This window comes from Microcaecilia unicolor, chromosome 2, assembly GCF_901765095.1.
Source record: "Microcaecilia unicolor chromosome 2, aMicUni1.1, whole genome shotgun sequence".
NCBI classification, from domain to species: Eukaryota; Metazoa; Chordata; class Amphibia; order Gymnophiona; family Siphonopidae; genus Microcaecilia; species Microcaecilia unicolor.
The window spans coordinates 402,181,031-402,202,368 of record NC_044032.1 but is presented as its reverse complement, the minus strand read 5'-3'; the positions used below and the strand labels follow the sequence as shown (position 1 = coordinate 402,202,368).

The 21,338-nt window shown below is 42.4% G+C and overlaps 1 protein-coding gene across 6 annotated transcripts in view; it reads left to right on the top strand.

Moving 5' to 3' along the window:
• Nucleotides 1–21,338, top strand: part of RUFY3 (RUN and FYVE domain containing 3) — a 137,060-nt gene that overhangs the window by 106,862 nt on the left and 8,860 nt on the right. For all 6 annotated transcript variants that reach the window (XR_003940660.1, XM_030190641.1, XM_030190637.1 and 3 more), the window contains 3 exons: nucleotides 4,338–4,457; nucleotides 9,036–9,183; nucleotides 9,981–10,060. Coding sequence is in view for 5 of the 6 variants with exons in the window: in XM_030190641.1 (XP_030046501.1) it covers nucleotides 4,338–4,457; nucleotides 9,036–9,183; nucleotides 9,981–10,060 (348 nt within the window). In the remaining variant the exon portion in view is untranslated. The remainder of the gene's footprint in view (nucleotides 1–4,337; nucleotides 4,458–9,035; nucleotides 9,184–9,980; nucleotides 10,061–21,338) is intronic.

The window sequence follows — 21,338 nt, the reverse complement described above, 5'->3', positions numbered from 1 at the left end:
GTACAGTCATTCCCTCAGTCACTCATTTCAAGCCTTATATTTGTCCTATTTAATCTGGATAGCAGTCTGAATGTGGCCACTATCAGGATAAGTTCTGGGACCACCCTGGCTGTGCCATAGCACTGTTCACATAGTGCAGAGGTGGTCTTTAAGGATGTTCAGAGAAAGTATATAGATAGTGCTTCTGAATGTCCTGGATAGCAGTACTTCTGAATACTGACTGACTAGATGATATGGGAGAATTAACTAGAATCGGAGAAAATGTCTGGAGAGGCCTCATTCTCCCTGATCTTCTACCCCTTTCCTCCTCTTCATGTCTTTGATGCCAGTCAGGTGCTGCTGAGGTGCCTGATGATATGCCAGAAAGAAAGAAGTCATAAAGGCAGAGGGAAATAGAGATCTTGCATGCCCATCTCTTGAAAGCCCAATAACTTACCTACAAACTGAGAACATTGTAAAGAAAATTGACCTGGCAGCCATTTTCCTTTCCTTCCTGTTTGTGAGAAATGTTAAATTGGCTGTGATTTAAGAACCAGTCTTTACCAAAATTAAATCGTTCAAACCCTAGATTTAGTCTGTAGTATGTTTTGAGGCTAGATTTGTATCACTCCCTTATGTTTTGGAGACTTTTGAATACCCAAGCTTAGGTCATGGTAAATTTTTCTGAAGCACATAACGCTAATGAGGGAGCGATTTGCACCCAGCAGAAGAATGTGAGTTTTCTGCAAGAGAATCAACCCTCCTTACAAGCCTCTATAAAATCAGAGCCCCAAATGCATGTATTTGACCCTTCACTTTCCCCTAGAGAGACCTCCCACACCCTGCTGCTCAGTGTTCCCTGATACTTATAAAGAGACCCCCAACCCCCATGCTTTGCTGCTCAGCATGCCCTCTTCATAATGGAAGGACTTCACCCCTTCCCACACATGCTGCCCAGCAATTCCTGTTACAGTGAGACTTTCGGCTCCACTCCCTGCTGCCCAGTATTCTAGATAACTCTCCAAATAATGGCTTCCCTGGTTGTAGGATTGAGCCTTCCCTGCCCACAGAGGTGGTCGTTTCTTTAATATTCAGTTATATTATTTAATGAATTTCCTATATAGTTTGGATGACTTAGATAATAGGTAGAGGATGTCTTGGTGGGGTATATTTCTTATTTCTAAGTGGTGTCTTTATTTAGCCATTTATTTTCTGGTCAAGACTTGACCACCTGTCTTTATTTTTCTGTTCCTCGGGCAGACAAAATGTTCACTTTAGCAGTCTTTTTACTCAATAGAAATATTCAACCATCTAATATTCAGATTGAAATTAAAATCTACAAAGAGGGAGGAGGGAATAAAAGATCCTTGTTCCTGTCAAGGAAATCCATTTGGACATTGACCTGCTTGAAGCACTCATTCTTTCATTTCAGTTCTCACTATATTTTCCTGTAATCTTTGGCAACTAGTGTAATTTTGTATCATGGTTGCCAGCGGCAGAAGTTCAAATAAAAGGCCTCCAGGCCTTCAGAGCAGGAGTAGGATCCACCTCAGAAGATATGGCAGTGCTCTACACTGCAGAGGTTACCAGGGTTGAATTTATGCCACTAATGCCTCCCTATCTCCACAGAGATGATCCTGGTCATTTTTTTATTTTTCAAACCTTCCGTGATGAAAATAGTTTAACCATATTTTTTGTACATTGGTGAAGTTTCTGCTTCCTAGAACTTATAGCTTTGTAGATATGAATGTCTGTAAAATGATTAACCTGTCCCCTTCATTCAGAAACCATGCTCTGTATTTAGTTTAATGCAGAAACTATAGGAGAATAATTTTTTCTGTCTACCTACATTAGTGAAAAATATACTTTGTAGTATGCAAACTTGACTACATTTTCAAAACAATCGCAAGTGCGTTCTTTCTTTTAGGAAAATTGCATCAGGAAAGCTGTGTGCATGCATTTTCACCTGTTGCAGGGTAACAGAAAATTTTCTTACGTTTCAATTTTCAAAAGTATGTCCCCAGGTGCAAATCCCAACCTTGGCAGAGATGCTGTGAACAGCAGGTAACCTTATTTGTTCACAGGCTTTATGACATGCGTAACTTTACCTGCATATCAGGCAGGTAGTTTATAAAGGCTCATTTCTGTGGGTAAAGCACCCATTTTAATAAATTCTGTTGCATTTGATTATTACATACTAAGAAAAAATGCCCGTTTCTGAAGGGAAGGAAACGGGCGCTAGCAAGGCCATCCCCCACCCCCCCCACCCTCCCTCGCTGTTCCAGACTCCGCCCTCCCTCCGTTCCCCCCCCGCACTGCGTCACAGACCCCTGTACCCCCCTTCCGTGACCCTGTCAACCCCCCTTCGCGGCGAAAACCGTCCCCCGCCGCCGTGGAGTACCTGTGCTGGCAGGGGACCCCAACCCCCGTCAGCCTAAGTCCTGTGCTGGCCTTCGCGGCGTTGCTTCCTCAATGATCTTCTGTTGAAGTTCTTCTGCATGCGTCTGACGTCAGACGCACGCAGAGGAACTTGAACAGAAGATCATTGAAGAAGGAACACCGCGAAGGCCAGCACAGGACTTAGGCTGACGGGGGTTGGGGTCCCCCGTCAGCAGAGGTACTGGACAGCGGCGGGGGAACGGTTTTCAGCGGGAAGGGGGGGGGTCGACAGGGTCGCAGAAGGGGGGGTACAGGGGGCCGTAACGCGGGGGGGTGTTGAAATCGGAGGGAGGGCAGAGTGTGGAACTCGGTGGGAGGTGCATGAGGGGACACGAGGTGTTGATGCTCATCGGGTGGGGGGGGGGGGTGATGCGGCGAGGGGGGGTTCTGTGTTGCCCCGCTCCCTGCCACTTGCTCCGAAGTGGCAGGGAGCGGCGCACTGACAGCCTACTCCTTGCTTTGGAATCAGCTGTCACTGACGTCAGTGCGTGCCTGCCGAGCAGACCACCTCTGAGGGAGGCACGGTCCCAGGCACATTAGAACGTTGGAGGTGAGAATTACTATATAGGATATTCAAGTGGGGAGAGGGGGTTCCCTCACTGGTACATCCAAGGAAGATTACACAGAAATTCTCTGGGGCTATGAAAGATGGAATTAAAATAACTGTAGGACCAAAAAAACTCAAATTTGTGCTTCTGGGAGCATGATTATGACAGCATCATAATCTCAGCATAGTTTCCCTGCCCTGCCTCTGTCCCTTGCTCCCCTCAGAGCCCTCAGTCTTGCACTGTCCGCTGCTCTTCCTTAGATTGAAAGGTTGAATAGTCAGAAAGGTGTTCCCACTCGCCCCTTCACTAGATCAGGTTTCCAGTTTGGGGGGGAGGGTTCTTTTGGTTTTGGGGGTTTTTTTTGGCATTTTGATTTTCTAATTGGGCCTACTCACAGCAGTTTTATACTTGGGTTGTTTATAAAACAGACCCCAGATGTTAACACTTTCCTTTTGATGACATCGGATGTCACATTGTCCATCCCCAGCAGATATGTTCACTTGGCTTATGCTCCTGTAAAAAAAAAAAAACTATATTGCAGGGATGCCTCTCCTTTGTAGCAAGCTTTTTTTTCTTTCTTTCTTTCTTTCATCATGGGAATACTGAGAGGCTTATCTTGTTGTGGAGTCCAGTCCTACTCAGCATAGAAACCAGGCAAAAAATGTGAGTGAAGAGACACACTATGTATTTAGTACCTTTGTCCAACCCTGTTCAAATAAAAGAGTAAAATGAATTCTTATTCAAAATCGGTGTCTCCTGTTTTTTCAAGTTTGTTTCATAACTGGGAAGGGTGAAAATTTCCATGCCTCAATTTCAGCATATTACCTTGGCCTCAGTGCCTCCCTGTTTTGATGTATCTTAACTCCGGAGTGAAAGATAGCGGGGCGTAAAGGCTCATGTGTGCTTCTCTTGATGCAAGACCAGGGAATAGCTCCAGTGCTGGATGTTAGTAGATAAACCTGTGTTGCAAGTTCCAGTTACATGTGTAAAGCTGAAACATGACGCACATCAAAATAAAATCTAATTTGACTTACAATGCTGTATACTTAAGGTTTGCTTTGAATATGGAAATGAAATGATGCTTTCTGTTCACCTAATGACTGTAACCTATGGTAATAGAATAAAGAAAAACTATCCAAATTAGAATTTGCTCTGCCTGGTTCACCTCCATCTTTTTTCTATATGCTGAATTTTGTTAGTTTTTGTTTTGTTTTTTGTCGCTTTTCTTCCTTTTCCCTTTTTCATTTCTCCTTTTTTGCCATGTCCCCACCCCTTTCTCATTTGGGTTATGTTCATTTTTGTTTTATGCTTGGTCTTCTCCCCCCACCATGGCTTTTGTTTTTATCACAAGTTCATGTGGCTCAAATCCAGATTGCGACAGGCAGAGCGAGACCGCCAGTCTGCGCAGGAGGATAACCGGCTCTTCAAGCAGGAATTTGGGGACAAGATTGCCAGTCTGCAGCTGGAGATGGAGCAGCTCAGGAAACAGCGGTGAAGGCATTTATTCTTTTGTAGGGCTTTGTTTTTCTTACTCTTATCTCTTCAAAAGCAGCAGTGTAGTATGAAGTTTCCCCTCACCCTTCCCTTGCTCCCTTTCCTGTCCTTTGACCTTTCTCCCCTCCTTTCCCATTTCACAGTGTAGTCATATCTGAGTCCTATCCCTCTGTCTTGCAGTGAATGAGATTTAAGAGTGTGATTGATGCTTACCCAAGGTTCTAGTTTTTGAGCCAAAAGTAGTATGGGAGATAAGATTCAGAGGTGGAGAGCTGTCTAAGAAGTACTCTTATGATAATGTCAGCGCTCTCCCCACCTGAAGGGGCTGAGCTGCTGTGATGGACCAATAATTGATTATAAAAGAGGGAAGTGTGGTAGCCGTGTTAGTCCACTCTTAAAGGTTATCAATAGAAATCAAACAAAATAAAACATGGAAAAGAAAATAAGATGATACCCTTTTTATTGGACATAACTTAATACATTTCTTGATTAGCTTTCGAAGGTTGCCCTTCTTCTTCCGATCTGACGAAGAAGGGCAACCTTCGAAAGCTAATCAAGAAATGTATTAAGTTATGTCCAATAAAAAAGGTATCATCTTATTTTCTTTTCCATGTTTTATTTTGTTTGATTTCTATTGATAACCTAAGGATGTGCACAGGATCCAAATGGAGGACTTACACTAAGCTTTCTTGTTCAGTGAGAGCACCCCTTCTCCCAGCCTTGCAGATAAATTTTTACCTTCATATAGATCAGGCATAGCTTGACTTATCGCCCTTTTATTATCTTCCTGAGTGAGGAAGCGAGTCGTATACTGTATGATAACCACAGGACCATTCAGGAGCTATGGCCTGCACACGATTTCAGAGGTAGAGATAGGAGTCCTGCTGCAATCCAGCAAATGCAGACTGTGAATGGTCAGCTAGAATGTGCTTTGCTCTCACCAGTCCCCTCATTCTATAATCTTGCGTGTCCAATTTTACACTTAGTGCCCAAAATTGCTAAGCAAGTTATAACATACCTATAGTTACGCATATAATGTAATTGGCAAAATTAGCTGCTGATTAGCATTAACAACCAGTTTGCTGGTGAGAATCGATTCTAATTGGCACTACTTTTGCAGTTACATGTGTAACTGCACTTAGTATTCTGTAACCTTTAGCACACAAATTCTATAGCCTATAACTGCAGAGTGATTGTGGATGTGGGAGGGGTATGGCAGGTCAGGAACGTGCCCAGAATTTACGCACTAAGGTTATAGAATACCGATTGCTATCTACGCAACTGTGACATTTAGTCGCAGACATTTAGAAACATGACAGCAGGTAAAGGCCAAATGGCCCATCCTCAGTAACCACTGACTCTTACTTTCCTAAGGGATCTCACATGCCTGTTATAGCCCTCGTCTCCACAGCCTCCACTGGGAGGAGGGAAGGTTTGTTAGCTTCTGATAATCCTTCCACTAACTGATTCGTTATCCATAATAGTATGTAAATATTGTACATAATGATAATTATGCACTGCATTGTGAGCAGTGAGCATGGAATTTTGGTACATTCTTTTACCCATTAAATCTATAGATTTAAGGTCCTTGTTTGGAGAATAAGGCATACGGTCTTTAGATGTTTTGTTCTTCCTCATTGCAGATTTGACTATCAAAGAAACATGAGACAATTGTTGCTTGCCATGTCCTAAAACTTCCTACACTCAATATTTATTATCTGAATTTCGTTTAGTTGGTCTAACTGAATTAGGAGTTGACCAAATGGATATGTACAGGTCTTGAAGTATTTCATCTGTAGGGAGCCGCAATACTCTCCTTATGAAGGTCATATAATGGTCATATAATAACTCTTCCTCTCTACGATTCCCTAATGTGTCTGTACACACGAACCTTATTCTACCACAACATTACTGTATTTGTTCATACCAGAATTGGCGAACGCCTTTACGGTACTATGTAAGCCACATTGAGCCTGCAAATAGGTGGGAAAATGTGGGATACAAATGTAACAAATAAAATAAAAATTCCACACATTCACCACCCTTTCCATGAAAGAGTATTTTCTTAGATTCCTCCTAAGTCTATTTCCTCTCAACTTCATCATGTGTCCCCTCATTCCAGAGTTTTCCTTCATTTGAAAAAGGCTCGCCTCCTGTATATTGACACCACTGAGGTATTTAAACATCCCTATCATGTCTCTTCCAGCGTACACATGTTGAAGTTCCTAAGCCTGTCCCTATATGTTTTACGACAGAGACCGCTTACTAATTGTAGCCACCTTCTGGGCCAACTCCATCCTATTTATATCTTTCCGTAGGTGCGATCTCCAGAATTGCACGTAGTACTCTAAATGGGGACCTCACCAGAGACTTGTACAAGGGCACTATCACCTCTTTTTTTTTTCCTGCTGGTCATCCCTCTCCTTATGCACCCAAACATCTTTCTGGCTTCAGAATGGCTAGGTTTCTATTTTAGAGCATTCATCAGCTATTTTTCATAAAATACCACAGCCATAGTTAAAAGTTCTCAGGTATATGGATGATATGATCACCAAGGTTCAACACATCAAAATGCAAGCGGCAGTGTTTTGAATGAAATGGGGCCACATTTGTTCCTTTGTGTGTAGCCTGATATGCAAGATGGTACAGTAGTCTAAACACCCATTCACAAATGAGCAACAGTGGATAGATGCTCTTAAGGGAGATACCATCTCAAAATTTTGAAAAGTGTGTCTCTAAAGGAAAGAGAATTTTAAACTTACTAATCAATGTGGGTCTGCATGTGCTGTACTCAAAATAATCCCCAAAACGCTTAAAAAGTTTTTCTAGGCAATGTAGAGCCTTCAAACACGACTTGCAGCAGAGTACAATCTATAAACATTGTTTTTGTTTTTTAAACAAGAGTATCGGTTTTAAAGGGACTAAACAGAAGCTTGTGGGTCAGCCAGTTACTGACTGAATATGAGCAGGAAGCTTTAACCTTTCATCTTGATTAGTTCCAAGTTTCAAAAAAATCTGAATATCATCAGCCTAGCACAGGCACTCGGAGCCCTCCTCCCCAATCAAACTCCCAGTGGGCTGAGTATATATACTAAATAATATGAGAAATACAGACACCTTGTAGCTTGCCCAATATAATTTCTTAACAGCCCAAAGAACCATACCCACTTTAACACGATGGATCTTCTGATTCCAAAAAGACAAACCAGTCATGCACAGTGCCTTTGACACTGAGGCCCATGAGATGCTTTATGGTCTTATGGTCCACCATGTTTTTATTTGATCTCTTAAGCGATGCAATCACATTGCCTGCAGATTTGGAGGGCTGCTTCATTTTTAATCCAGGTGAACGTAGGTTGTATGATAGATATGACAGCAAATTATGGCCACAAAACACATCTTGCCTTTTGTGCTGCATGCGGTACTACAGACCCTGGAGCAGAGGAGGAGTAGGAACGGAACCAGGCTCTTCAAAAAACAGACTGAAGACGTCCAATATGTGAAATTTGAGGTTTATTGAGGAAGGACTCTACAAGGTACCCTGGTTCGGCACATAAAGTGCCTTCTTCAGGAGTCTATGTGAATATAAGAAATAATAAAAACATCTTAATCACTGAAAGATAAAGATAATAATAAAAGTCCAAATAAATATAAAAGTATAAATACAAGATGACGAGGGACAATTGCAATAACAAGCAATAAAATATTTCTTTTTAACGCTTTAAATATAAAACACGGTAAGTAAATGACAGAGTTCTAGAAACCCACAATAAAAGTTATAATAATAAAACATCGAGAATGAAAAGAAAATTAATGATGAAATAATGAGATCGTTTGTGGCATGTATAGAGGGACAGAGTACATAAACAGTGTTAAAAATCTAACCTTGGTACTTAAGAGTTAATAGACAAGACTTTTTCTGGAATAGAGTCTCTGATAGATCACATACTGGTCTTAAAAATGTGTAAAGGACAGTGAGAGCGGGAAAGAGCTTGAGTGCTCGCATTGGCTATAGTCAGGGAGGAGGTGTGCGGAGTACAAAATTGCAGCAGTAAACAGACCCTACCTAATCTCCAGCTTTACCTCTGCTTCTGTACAGTAAGGGATCCTCCTCCTCAGTCTTTCTTGCGTTCTGGTATTGTTTGAGAGATCTGTATAAGCACTTCTTAACCATTCCCCACAGTTGTGAGGCAAATTAAGGCACTGACCTGATCAGACAACCTCCTCTTTTTCTTATTCTCACACTCCAAAACATCACTTTGGTAACTTGGAAAGTGTGAGTGAAGTGTATAGAGCTACAAAATAGATCCCTGTGTAAAATGACCAGTAATAAAACTACATCAGAAGGGAAAGAAAAGAGAAATAAGAATAAAACCAAAGAAAATCCTACACTACAGTCAAGAAATTGGGAGGTTTATAATTAGAGTAATGTGTCATTTCTGCAATCAACCACGCCCACCCCCCCCCCCACCTCTCTGCCTGATTAGCTAAGACAGTGTGTAATCTGAATGCTCATTTCTGTTTCTTTGTTTTGTGTAGTTTTTTTTTTTAATTGTTGCATTTGTTGCACCCTAGATCTCAGATTGAGCTGGAGTTGAAGCTGGAAAGAAACAAGCGATCGCCCATCCATCGTGGTACACCAGAGAGAAAATGCACACCACCATCAGTCAGGGAGACCCAGAAAAAGCAACAGAATGGGTTCCAACCTGGGACTGTGTCCTCAGTGAGCATGCGTTTCACAGTTGGTCACTATCTTACCATTTTGGGCTTAATTTGGCAGAGGATAAGGGCTCGAGGAAGACACTTGGAATGCATTGTTGGGTGGTCAGTCAGAATTGAAGTGCACTTTTCGAAAACTTAGTCCAATTTTTTTGTCAGTTTTGAGACGTGCGATTACTTTTGTATATCAAGGCAAGATTTCATTTCCTGTAGCTTATTCCTGTACCAAAACTAACTCAGTCCATGGTATGACTTTGTGTTAAATACTCTATGCAAAACTCACTCACTGCCAGTGGCGTACCAAGGGGGGGAGGCGGTGGGGACGGTCCGCCCTGGGTGCACGCCGCTGGGGGGGGTGCCACGCGCCGGTCAGCGTCGTTTGTTTCCATGCTCCCTCTGCCCCGGAATAGGAAGTAACCTGTTCCGGGGCAGAGGGAGCATGGAAACGAACGACGCTGACCTGTGTGCGGCACCACCCCTCCCCCCCCAGCGGCGTTCACCCGGGGGGGGGGTTCTTTCGCCGGGGTGGGGGGTGTTCCTTCACGGGGGGAGGCACTGCACCCGGGGGGCGGGGTGCATCAGCGATCCGCCCTGGGTGTCAGCGCCCCTCGGAACGCCACTGCTCACTGCAAAGGCCGCTACTTGTTTTTCTCAAAACCGCTGCTGCTGATGGGACTGAGTGAGTTTTTGAAAAATGCTCTTCAATTATAACTAGGTATAATCAATTCAATGTATGTCTTGCGAGAATTGGTTTGGCCAATTCTTAAACGTTAATTTATATATGTTGTATGCTTTTGACAGGACAGGCCACAGAATGCTGAAGAAGAAAGTGTTACCATGGGAACAGCAGAGGGAAAAGGGGATGCTGTGCTGCTATGCAAGTATGGGCTCTAACCAAAAATATCCATTACAGCAAGGGCTTCCCAGACCTGTGCTGAGGACCCCACACCAGAATCTGCGTATGAGAATAACTCCTGTTATAGGACATCTAGGTAGTAAAACAGCTTTCAGGTCCATATGTTTAAAAAATAAGTCTTTTTTTAAAAAGGCTTGGTGAATATGGATTTCTTTTTTTTCTAAATAGCCTAGAGCACTGCAAAGAAGCAGCATATTCAGAAAGAGTGGTATTGGGGCTTTGCACTAGTAAATAGCATTATTCACAAATGTGAGTTGTGAGTTTGCTACTGATATGTGTAATTGCCACTTTTTGGAAAACTGTCCATTTGTAGGCAGTGAATTGAGGCACTGAGTTCTGAAACTCAAACTGGCGTTTTGAGGTGGTTGTGAATATCTGAGTGATAAATACAATTTCTCCTTCAAGCTTTCCTGCATATCCCTGGTCCAAATGAGAAGTTAGCTGACTCGAAGCAGTGTAAAGGCCATGGAGAAATTTTCTTTGGTATATGTAATTGATGATTTAGGTTCCAACAATTTTTATTGATAGCTCAAACACACTGGTGCGAAATTACAAATCCAACATAGTTGTAACAAACACATATACAAAAACATTCTAGCAAAGCATCATCAGCTTTTTCTTGTGAATTACCATCCCTCCCTCCCCATTCATTATCCATCAACTAATAACTAAGCTAACTCCCCTACCCCTAGACAAGAGATACGTAATAATAGATCATACCATACCTAAACAAACAACCTACCACCTCCCAAAGCCCCCCCTCCCCTCCCTTATCTCCATTATATCACCTGTAATTGCTGTTTTAAAATACAGAATACACACATACTTTCAAGCAGTGGTTCTCAAACCTGTTACAGGGGCCACTAGCCTGTTAAGTTTTCAGGATATCCACAATGAAAATTGCATGAGAGAGATTTGTATGCCTACTACTTCCATTATGTGCAAATCTCTCTCATGCATATTCTGAAAACTCAGCTGAGAACCATACCCAGAATACGCATCCTTGAAATTTGTGTGCTGCAGCATATACATCGCTTGCATGCCAGTTTACATGTGCATGTACACATGTAAATAGCATGTAACTGTTCTAAAATCACCTCCTGTGTGTCTCCACTTCAAACATAACAGTTTGCTAATGAAAGGGACCCTTTTAGGTTTTGAATGTCAATCGTGTTCAAAATATCATACTCGCAGAGGACATCTTTCAAACCATGTACAATACAAGGGAAAATAGGGGATATCCCTGGGTGAGTTACCCCGTCTGCAAATTATGCTCCTTACCAACAGTGAAAAATGCTCATGGTGTTGAGTTCGTAGGAATTTCAAATAAACAAGGTTGGCCTCGGCTAGGTCAAGAGCATTTTCTGCTGTGGGACATGATCTTTGGAATAGTTAACTACTGGAATGGCATTTGGAAAAGGATCTTAAAATATTTCAGAGGAAGCTGAAAGTGTTTTTTTTTTAATTTGTGGAAGTTTTTGGAGAGTGGTTCAACAGTATGATTTTTGGGGGTTCTGAGTGATGGGAGTGATTTGGCTGGGACAGTGGTATGGGGTGGGGGTGGGGGTTATTGATGAAGGTGCTCGTTTTCAAAGCACATAGGCCCCAATGTTTAGAAGCAAACAAGGGCACTAGAAGCCGTTAGTACCAGACTAGCGCCTTTGTTTACCAGCACACTATGCTCAAAGGCCCCCACTACGGGGAATAGTAAGCACACCAAGGGATAGCACATCAAGCATGCAAATGCATGCTGATAAGCTAATTTCCTATTCCTCCCCAATGCTCAACAGGCAGCACACCAAACAAGGGTGCTCTTCCCACAGCAAACCCTACACCAGCTCGGAGCTGGCATTAGAGTTGTGCCAAGCCATTGGAAAGGAAGTGGAAGATCAGGAAAGGTCGGGATTCACTCCCCCCACCCCAAAGACGTGAGGGGCCTCCCAGCCTCCTAAGATGTGACTGTACATACCAGGCTGTATGACAGCTTCAGATACGATGACCATTCCTATTAAAGCAGCAAGTAGGTCCCAGGAGTAGCCTACTGGTCAATGAATTGAACTGTAGAGAAGGGGACTCAGGCCCACTTTAACTGGTACATTTGTAGTGGAACATGTGAGCCCCCAAACTACACTAAATACCAACTGTACCTACATATAGGTGACGCCCGCAAGCTTGAGAGCTATTGTAGTGGTGTATAGTAGGTATTTTTCTGCTCTTGAAGAGCTCGCCATAGAGTATAAGAGGGTTATGGTGAGACATGTACCTGCGACCTTTTATGTGAAGTCCACTGCAGTGCCCCCTAGCCTGCCCCACTACTCTGCAAGGATGTCTGTGTGGCCAGTCTACTAAGAATGATGGCCCCATCACACCCCCCCCCCCCCCCCCCCCCCAGTCCCCCAGATATACCGATGACTTTTTTTTTGAGCATTTTTCTGTTTGAATGTTATTTTCTAAAATGGTTCCAAAAGAAAAATGCTCTGAACACAAAACATCTAGGAAAAGAGGTGTTTTTCGAACTGAAAAGATAGACCTTTTTCAGGTTCAAAAATGGCTTTGTTCACCACTTGATTTTTGGACTTTTCTTGCAAAACATCCAAAATTAGACTTGGATGTCTTATCGAAAATGCCCCGCCACATGTCTCAACTCCCTAGAAAGACAAAGACTAACAATTACAAATGGCCTATTGGGAACAGGAGACAAGAAAACAGTTAACAGCCACAATCCTTTGTCTTAAGATAAGCATCTGGTAGTTACAGACATTCTATTTGCTCCATTTTGAGGCATCTCTTGTCAATATAGATTTAGAAGCATTGCGATTAGCAAAGAATATTCCATTAGCGTACACTTCTCCAGTACTTGACCTTTTTCACAATGTCCTGTGAAATCTGCTGAAACTTGCATTTGTCAGTAACTCACTTAAGAACATTTCTAACATTTTTTTCAGACAAAAGGTTAACTCTAACTTTTCCAGATCCACATGGGTACTTGGATTGTTTTATATCTTTGTATTTTGTATGTTAATTAAAGTCATTTTATACATTTTTATACCTGTTTTACTTTAAGGATGTGGATATGGTACTTTTTTCTACTGTCTCAAAAGTTTTTTTCTACTGACCCTCCGTTAACTTCTCTCCTGTCTTCCTCCCAGTTTCTCATATATGCAAATTTCTTTTCAACTCTGTATCTCTTCTAATATTGCATATCTTTGTTATTGTTTATGTTGAGTGGTGGTGTTCTGTCGTATTTGCTCAAACAATGAATCCATCCCTCAGTGCTTCCTCCTCCTCCACCTGCATCACAAAATCACTATCTCGCAATGCAACTTCATCCTTTTATTTCCCGAAATGTCAGGACTCTCATTTTGCTACATAAACAAGTAGAGATATCAAATCCTTGCTTTTTCCATCATCTGAACAAAAACCATTCATGTCCTGGCAGGAAGTGAAGATTAAAACATATAGAAGTTTGTAAAGAAAAACCTCTTTTTATTCTTTTCTTTATCCGTTTGTCTCCAGATTTCCAGTGTGCGCTTCGTGAAGGAATTTATAATCTCCTTGAGGCCCTTAGGCCCTGATGCTCAGAAGCAAACACAGGCGCTAGAGGCCAATAGCACTGGACTAGTGCCCAAATTTGCCGGAGCACAATGTTCAGAGTCTCCTGCCGCAGAGAATTACAAGCTCACTCCAGATTAGCACAAGTAGCATGTTAATATATGCGAAAGCATGCAAATGAGCTAATTTTCTGATGCTCCGACAACAGCGCCCTTCAGAAGGGCGCTTTTACTGCAATAAACCCTACACCAGCTCAGAGCTGGCGTAAGGGTGTCTGGAGAGGCAGTCTTCTGGATTCTGCTGCAGGATTTGGATGCCGGAGCCACTGCGAGGTTTGCAGTAGGGAGAATTGCTTATTCTGTTTCCCTCCCATCTGCTGGGGCTGTCTATCCTGCTGCTTGCACTCCGAAGGGACATGTCAGCCAACCCTCATGTCCTCTCGGAGGGCTCACAGTAGAACGACTCGCCTTTGTTCTTTGTAACACCCACAGATTGCCACCCAGCCTCAACAGCCATTGGCTCCGGAGAAACGTGTGTGGTGTCCCCTTCATTGCATGTAAATTCGGATGCAGTACCAAGTACAGTAAAAGGAACTTTTCCCACAAAAAAGTGTTGATCCTGCTTTATCTTGCTCCATGCACTTCTGAGCTAATGACAGATCCATAACCGCCGCCACGCTGGTGCCTCCTCCACCCAAACATAAAGACTGCGCATGTGCTAGGCAAGTCCCCCCCCCCCCCCCCTCCCCAATACACAGTCCTTCCATTCCAATGCTCAGAACTAACAGTGCACATAAAATTTGCACGCGTTAGCGCTGAGCATTGGAGAGGAACTTTGCGGTGTTGTTTGGACAGTAGTGCCAGAGTTTTGAGCATCTGCCCCTTAGTGCTTAGTTATTTGCCCTGGTTGCATAAAATAATATTCCCGTGTAGTGTTGCTCTGTTTGCACATCTTGCCTCTCATCACCCTCTTTTCAGTAAAGAATATTTCTCAAGTGAGAGGCTACATCATAGCTCTGTGCCACTCTCAGCCTTTTCCCTTATCAAACAATTTGCATTTTCTGTTTTTTTAATCCCCTGTAAAACCCCATTGGGCACCCTGATGGGTAGTGCTTGAAATAATAGTTTGGGCTATGTGTTTGTCTTAACTGTTGCAATCCTCCCAAACCAGAAAGCACCATCTTGCCATTTATTCAAATTACTTGTTACAGATTTAATTAGTGGCAAATAATTTAATTCATATACGTTTGATACATTTTGGGGGATTTTCACTCCTAAGAATCCCAGCATCTCTTTATCCCATTTCCCCACAGCTTGTCTTTCATTTCTGTAAGCATTGTGAGAGTCTGTGCTTCAGTTTTGCCCTCACCTTAAATCCTGACACATACCAAAAAGCTGAAAACCTTCAATTAAAAATGGTTAGGACAAGTGTGGTTTGGTTCAAGCCACTAAGACAATATCTGCAAAAACAGTAATTTTATGTTCTACTTGCCTGATCATATCATAATCCTAATTATTTATTTACACAGTATAAAACAAAAAGGGGAAAAGGGGGGAGGTACAAGGTCTAAAGGAAAAGGGGGAGGTAGGAGCCTGAATGGATCAGGGGAAAACCATAAGCAGAGCCAGAGAAGGAAGCAGAAAAGAGATGGGTTTTGAGGGCTTGGTTGAATTTAGGAAGGGATGTCTGGTTTCTGATGTTTTATTTATTTATTTATTTATTCATTCAGAACATTTATACCCCGCTTAATACCATTAAAGCGGCCTCAAAGCGGCTTACAATGAACTGAGGAAACAAATTACAATTTCAATGACAGGATAGGAGGCAGAAGGATCAGAGGGGGAAGGGAAATGCACTGTAAGTTAATGGCCAGATCAGGGGAGGTACATCAGGACAGGTGTAAAAAGTCCAATTTGGTCCAAGTATGCTGGCAAGAAGGAGTATAGGTGACATCTAGGGCCAAGGTGAAGGCTGAACCCCTGTATTCCCGAGCCAGCCCCTGAAGGTTGAGATGAGATTGGAGTGACAGGATAGGCAAAAAAGCAGGCTGCAGGAGAAGTTGAGACAGGTGACTCTTTTCCACTGAGCTGGATTCGTGGATGAGTTGGACCCCAGGACTTCGCACTTCTGCCATGTTAGGGGCTGGAGTCGGGATCACACAGCCCTTCTTCGGTTTCACCACTCCATGCTCCACTCTCGCTGAAAAGATGGCGGCTCCACGGCCGCCGGGGCTTCTCCAGCGACGAGGACATCTGGCTTTCCTGCGACGGGTCTACAGCGAAAAGTGCGGCCCGTGAACCCCGCACTGTGCCCGACAGCACTCGCCGCCCAACGCCTCCACCAGCAGCACTTCCTTGCCCGAGTCCGCTGCAGCCGAAACTCCCCACGGCGCTGCAGGCCTGAACGCCAGCCCTCCTGGCATCTGCCACCATCAGTGTCGCTGGCGGCGGCAGAAAAGCAGCAGGAACCGACCCGAAGATGACCAGAGCAGCCCACGATGTGACGGCCAAAAAGATCAGGCTAGAACACAGCCAGTAACAGTCCGTTACGGCGATGGCATCAGGAGCCAACGGCTCCTGCGTCCCTATACGGCGACCATCTTGTTAAGTAGGTCGTTCCACATTTTAGGTCCTAGAAAACAAACGACACCTAATAAATTTGTCTCCCACCTCCATTTTCTTAAGGACACTTAACCAAGTTTGCCAAATGCACTCTATGAAATGCTTTTTCAGCATCTACAGCCCAAAGTATTGCTGATGTTGCTTCTGTGCTACCCAAGCAAAATGAAGAATAGACTTGATATTGTCTGGCTCAAATCCTGTCTGATCACTTTTTATCAGCATTTGTATTACCCCTGATAAATACATTGCCAATATCTTCATTAAAATTTTGACATCTATAGCAAATAGGCCTATAAGACCCACAGTTTCTCTTAATCATTTCCTTTTGGTATTATGAGGGTAACAGCTGACACCATCTCCTACTAAGAAGTGTACGACATAGATATTTAAATAATGGTACTAAGTCTAGGGCAATACATCTAATAGAAAAGTCCCAGAATTCCTTCTTATTATTCACTGATAAGCTACACAACACCACACTGAGCAAATAAAAAAGGATTTGTAAAAGACCCCGACAGAAATACGTAAGATATTAACAGAACTCAGATGGACTAACACACACCTCCTAGGGGAAGAAGCCACCTAAGAAGCCCAGGGGATTATAGACTTTAAAATAGAAGGTATACAACTTCAGTCTGTTGGTATTGGGTTGTCTCAACGTAGAGAGCTGGCACAGAAGGCAGGTGGTAATAATCTTCTATTGATATTGCTAGTTGTATGACATAAAGTGATGATGGTCTTGGAGTGTGCTTCCCTGTACCTTATGCAAGTTCTTATCAGAAGTTGCCTTCAAGTCATGATACCATCATGACATGCAATTGGTCCATGCCCTATTGTTATAGTTATGGCAAACCACAAGTATGTCTTTGTCATTTTAGATATTCCCCCAATTACAGGGGCTCCAAGCAGTCCAGGGCTGAATAAGCAATTGTCCTTGCCCAAGGCTATCTGTATATCTTCAAACTGAGCCAGATGTGTCATTGGATAGACCGTGCCAGGTCACTGTCAACCAAGGCAAGCATTTCTTTGAGGTGCAGAATACGTTGCAGTCAGATGACATCACAAGCCAGCATAGCAGACTGAAAGAAATAAAAGACTGTGATACACTGGATTTATTATGGCAAGGAGGGGGTGTTTACCCCCTATAGTCACCCCCCCTTTTTTTTAAAGCGAGAGGCAAGAAAGGCGCCTCAAATCTTAAAACTAGCAAAACTTTTTATTCTGTATTAGGTCCATAAGACATAATTACAATAATTGAGAAAGCTAGTACAGCAATAAATGAATAACAGCAAATGATGGATAGATGTAATGCTAATATAGGTAAATGCTAGTACTGAATACACAAATAATATACAGTAATGAATCAGATATGGGATATTATACTAAGGTAAGTGCTTGACGTTACAATGATTAACATCCCATGCTTTATTGGATTTTTTTAGAGAAAAGAAAAATAATTGAGGAAAAAAATAATGATTCAATAAAATAATAAAATGGAGGTTTTTGGCCAATGATTATATATATATGTCTGTTGACACTATAATTATCTTGGCTGGATAAGAGTCCACAGACTGATTCTGAGCTCTTTTCCACCTTTTGATAAACAATTTCTTTGCAAGGCACATCATTCAATAATTTGTTTTGGTGTTTGTAGCAGAAAAGCAATATCAGTTTGGAATTGCTTCTAATTTGCAATTGAATGTGAATTTGATTCAGAATTTGGATTGCTTTTGAATTTCAGTTGAATTTAATTATGCTGGCGTTGGAATTGAATTTGTACCATGGATTTTATTTCATTGCACTGCTATAGCATAAATCAAATAATCGGTACCTTTGAAAATGATAAAAAGAAAACAAAAATCAAAAGTTAAGAGCTCTGTCAAGGATCTATTGACACAAGAAAACAGTGGCATAAGACTGAAAAATGGACTGTCAAAAGAAAACATCAAACATAAAAATATGGTATGATCATATCCATGACAAAGCAAAAATAAAAACCCAAAAGGAAAAAAATATATAAAAGCAAAAACCCCAAAAGGAAAGTAATTATGACAAATATTAAATATTTAAAACGTAAACATGGTAAAAGTTATCCCACCCAAAATGTCAACAATAACAATATTAGAAATAATCATATGAAGGGTTAATTGTTAGAAGTAAATGTTAAACGTCATAGTATTAGAAACTGTTGTATTGGAAATAACCATGTTAAAAGACACATATTAGAGACACCCGTACTAAATTAGCAGTAACCATGGCCATGAAATGTCTTCTTATCACCTAAACTAAGGAAGCAAGAATAAGAGTGTTAACGCGCTAAGATAAACAAAATGAAATCAGATCTGCTGTAAAGCAAAAGAAATTAATAATACAAAATTAAAAGTCATAATAGAAAGTTGGAATAAAAATGGACTAGGTTCTGTGAATGAAAAGAAGAATTATTATTATTGCCAGATTAAGCATTAGATCGAGGACTCTTGTAGTGGGTTCTCTTCAGGAATAAACATGAATTAGGTTAGTCATTTGTTGTCTCTGACATGCTGCAATAACAAAAAACAATGTTATAGATGTTGGAAATGAAAATAAAATAGAAATGTAAAACATACTTTTTTTTTTCCTTTTGAAAATTTATTAAGGATTTTTGAAAAGTTTACAAAACCTATTAAACATAATATAAATGAAAAGAAACCCAATACCAGAGTGGGATGACAAGGCTAAAGTTCGGTATCTACACTCTACCAGCTAAGCACAATTATTGTTGTCCAGATCAAATTATCACATGGTCAGAATTCTCTTTGATGTAATAATGTCTAATAGAATAACTCCCTGTGAAAAGGACATGTCCCAGTTAAGAAGAAGAGTCCGATTCATGCCAAATAATGAAGAGCTCCCATTTTTTCCAAGGCTGCCAAACATTCATGGTTTATAGAAATCAACTTGCTAAGGTAGTAAACTTGGCAAAGCCTCAGCTTGATACGAAGCATAGTGGAAGGGTTGCAATTGACCAGTGTCTTGCTACTTCCCTACATATAACTGCAGTACATACAGTTGACACCTTAAAGTAGTAGTCAAGAGACCAGGAGGTTGGCAATACAATAAAAACACCTTCAGGAATAGAGTAAACGAGATCCGTAGCATCTCTGATAGTATTTAAGAACACATAATCTAAAAAGTTTGGATCAACGGACACTCCCTTCCCCCACAGTTCCTCCAACAAGAGTCAGTGTGTCGGAGAAAACAGAGAAAAACGGTTAGGATAAATACCATTTATATTACACTAGTAAAAAAGGCCTGTTTCTGACACAAATGAAACGGGCGCTAGCAAGGTTTTCCTCGGAGTGTGTATGTTTGGGAGAGTGTATGTGAGAGTGACTGTGTGAGAGTCAGAGTGAAAGTGTGAGTGTGTGTGTGTGAGAGAGAGAGAGTGAGTCTGGGTGTGAGTGTGTTTGTGAGAGAGTGTGTGTATGAGAATGAGAGTGTGTATGTGAGACAGTGTGAGAGAGAGAGTGTGTGTGTGTGTGCGAGAGAGAGAGTGTGTGTGAGACAGATTCTCTGTGAGAGTGAGTGTATGAGACCAAGCGAGTGTGTGAGTGACTGTGTGGCACATAGAGAGTGAATGTCATACAGTGTGAGACAGAGTGAGTGAGAGTCAGAAAGACATTGTATATGAGAGAGAGAGTGTGAGCCTTGCCCTCCCAATCCATGCCCATCTGTCCCCTGCCCCCTCAATTCATCCTTTTCCAGCAATTCCCCTCTCTCCCTGAGCCCTGCCCTCCCAATCCATGCCCATCCATGCTCCTCTGTCCCCTGCCCCCTCCATTCATCCCTTTCCAGCAATTCCCCTCTCTCCCTGAGCCCTGCCATCCCAATCCATGCCCATCCATGCTCCTCTGTCCCCTGCCCCCTCCATTCATCCTTTTCCAGCAATTCCCCTCTCTCCCTTCCATGACCCCCCCTCGCATCCATGCTCCTCTCTCGCCCATGTCCCAGCCTGGCCCGCCCTCTTCCCCCCCCCCCCCCCCCCCCCCCTTCGCATCCATGCTGTCGTTTCTCCCCTGCCCTCCCGCTCCCATTGTTCAACTTTACTGCCCACCCTCTTCTCTCCCCCCAACATTCCTTTTTTTTTTTTTTCTTTTTAAATTTACCTCGGTGGCGGTTCTGGCAGTGCAGCGTCAGGGAAGGAGGCGGCGCTCCCGACGTCTAGCCTTCCCTTCGCTGTGTTCCGCCTTCTTCTGACGTCATCCTTGACGTCAGAAGAAGGCGGAACACAGCGAAGAGAAGGCTAGAGACGTCGGGAGCGCCGCCTCCTTCCCTGACGCTGCGCTTTGTTTTTTTCTCCGCCCTCGACGTCATGACGTTTGACGCGAGGGCGGGGCAGAGACGGCTGGCAGCCTGGCTGGCTTCACACCATGAATCCACGAACCCTACAGCCAGGGAATGTTTGAGTGACTTCAGAACGTTGTCTTCAGAACGTTCATGGTGCGTTTTATATTAGATTTTAATGCTTTGTACAATCATATTTAACAATGCAAAAATGTTTAAAACATTCCCATGTAAAGTGGACCATTCTTTATCTGAAATAGACATTCCCAGATCTCTTTCCCATTTACACATATACAGATGTTTAAAAAGATGGGTCTCCAAGAAGTAAAATATAAAGTTTGGAAATAAGTTTCTTTTGTGAAGGTCCAAACAAAAGAATTTCCTCGAAGGGTACCAATTTACTCTGTAGCCAAGTTGCAAAGTGGTGGGGAGTGTACTAGGTGACGAATCTGAAGATATTTTAAAAAATTCTTTGGATGGGAGAGAATATTGTATTTGTAGTTGTTGGAAAGACTTAAGTATTAAGTCTTTTGAACAACTATTGGGAGGAGTGGCCTAATGCAGTGGGCTTCGATCCTGCCAATCTGGGTTCAATTCCCACTTCAGCTCCTTGTGACCTTGGGCAAGTCACTTAACCCTCCATTGCCCCAGGTACAAAACTTAGATTGTGAGCCCTCTAGGGGCAGAGAAAGTACCTGCATATAATGTGTACAACGCTGCGTATGTCTAGTAGCGCTATAGAAATGA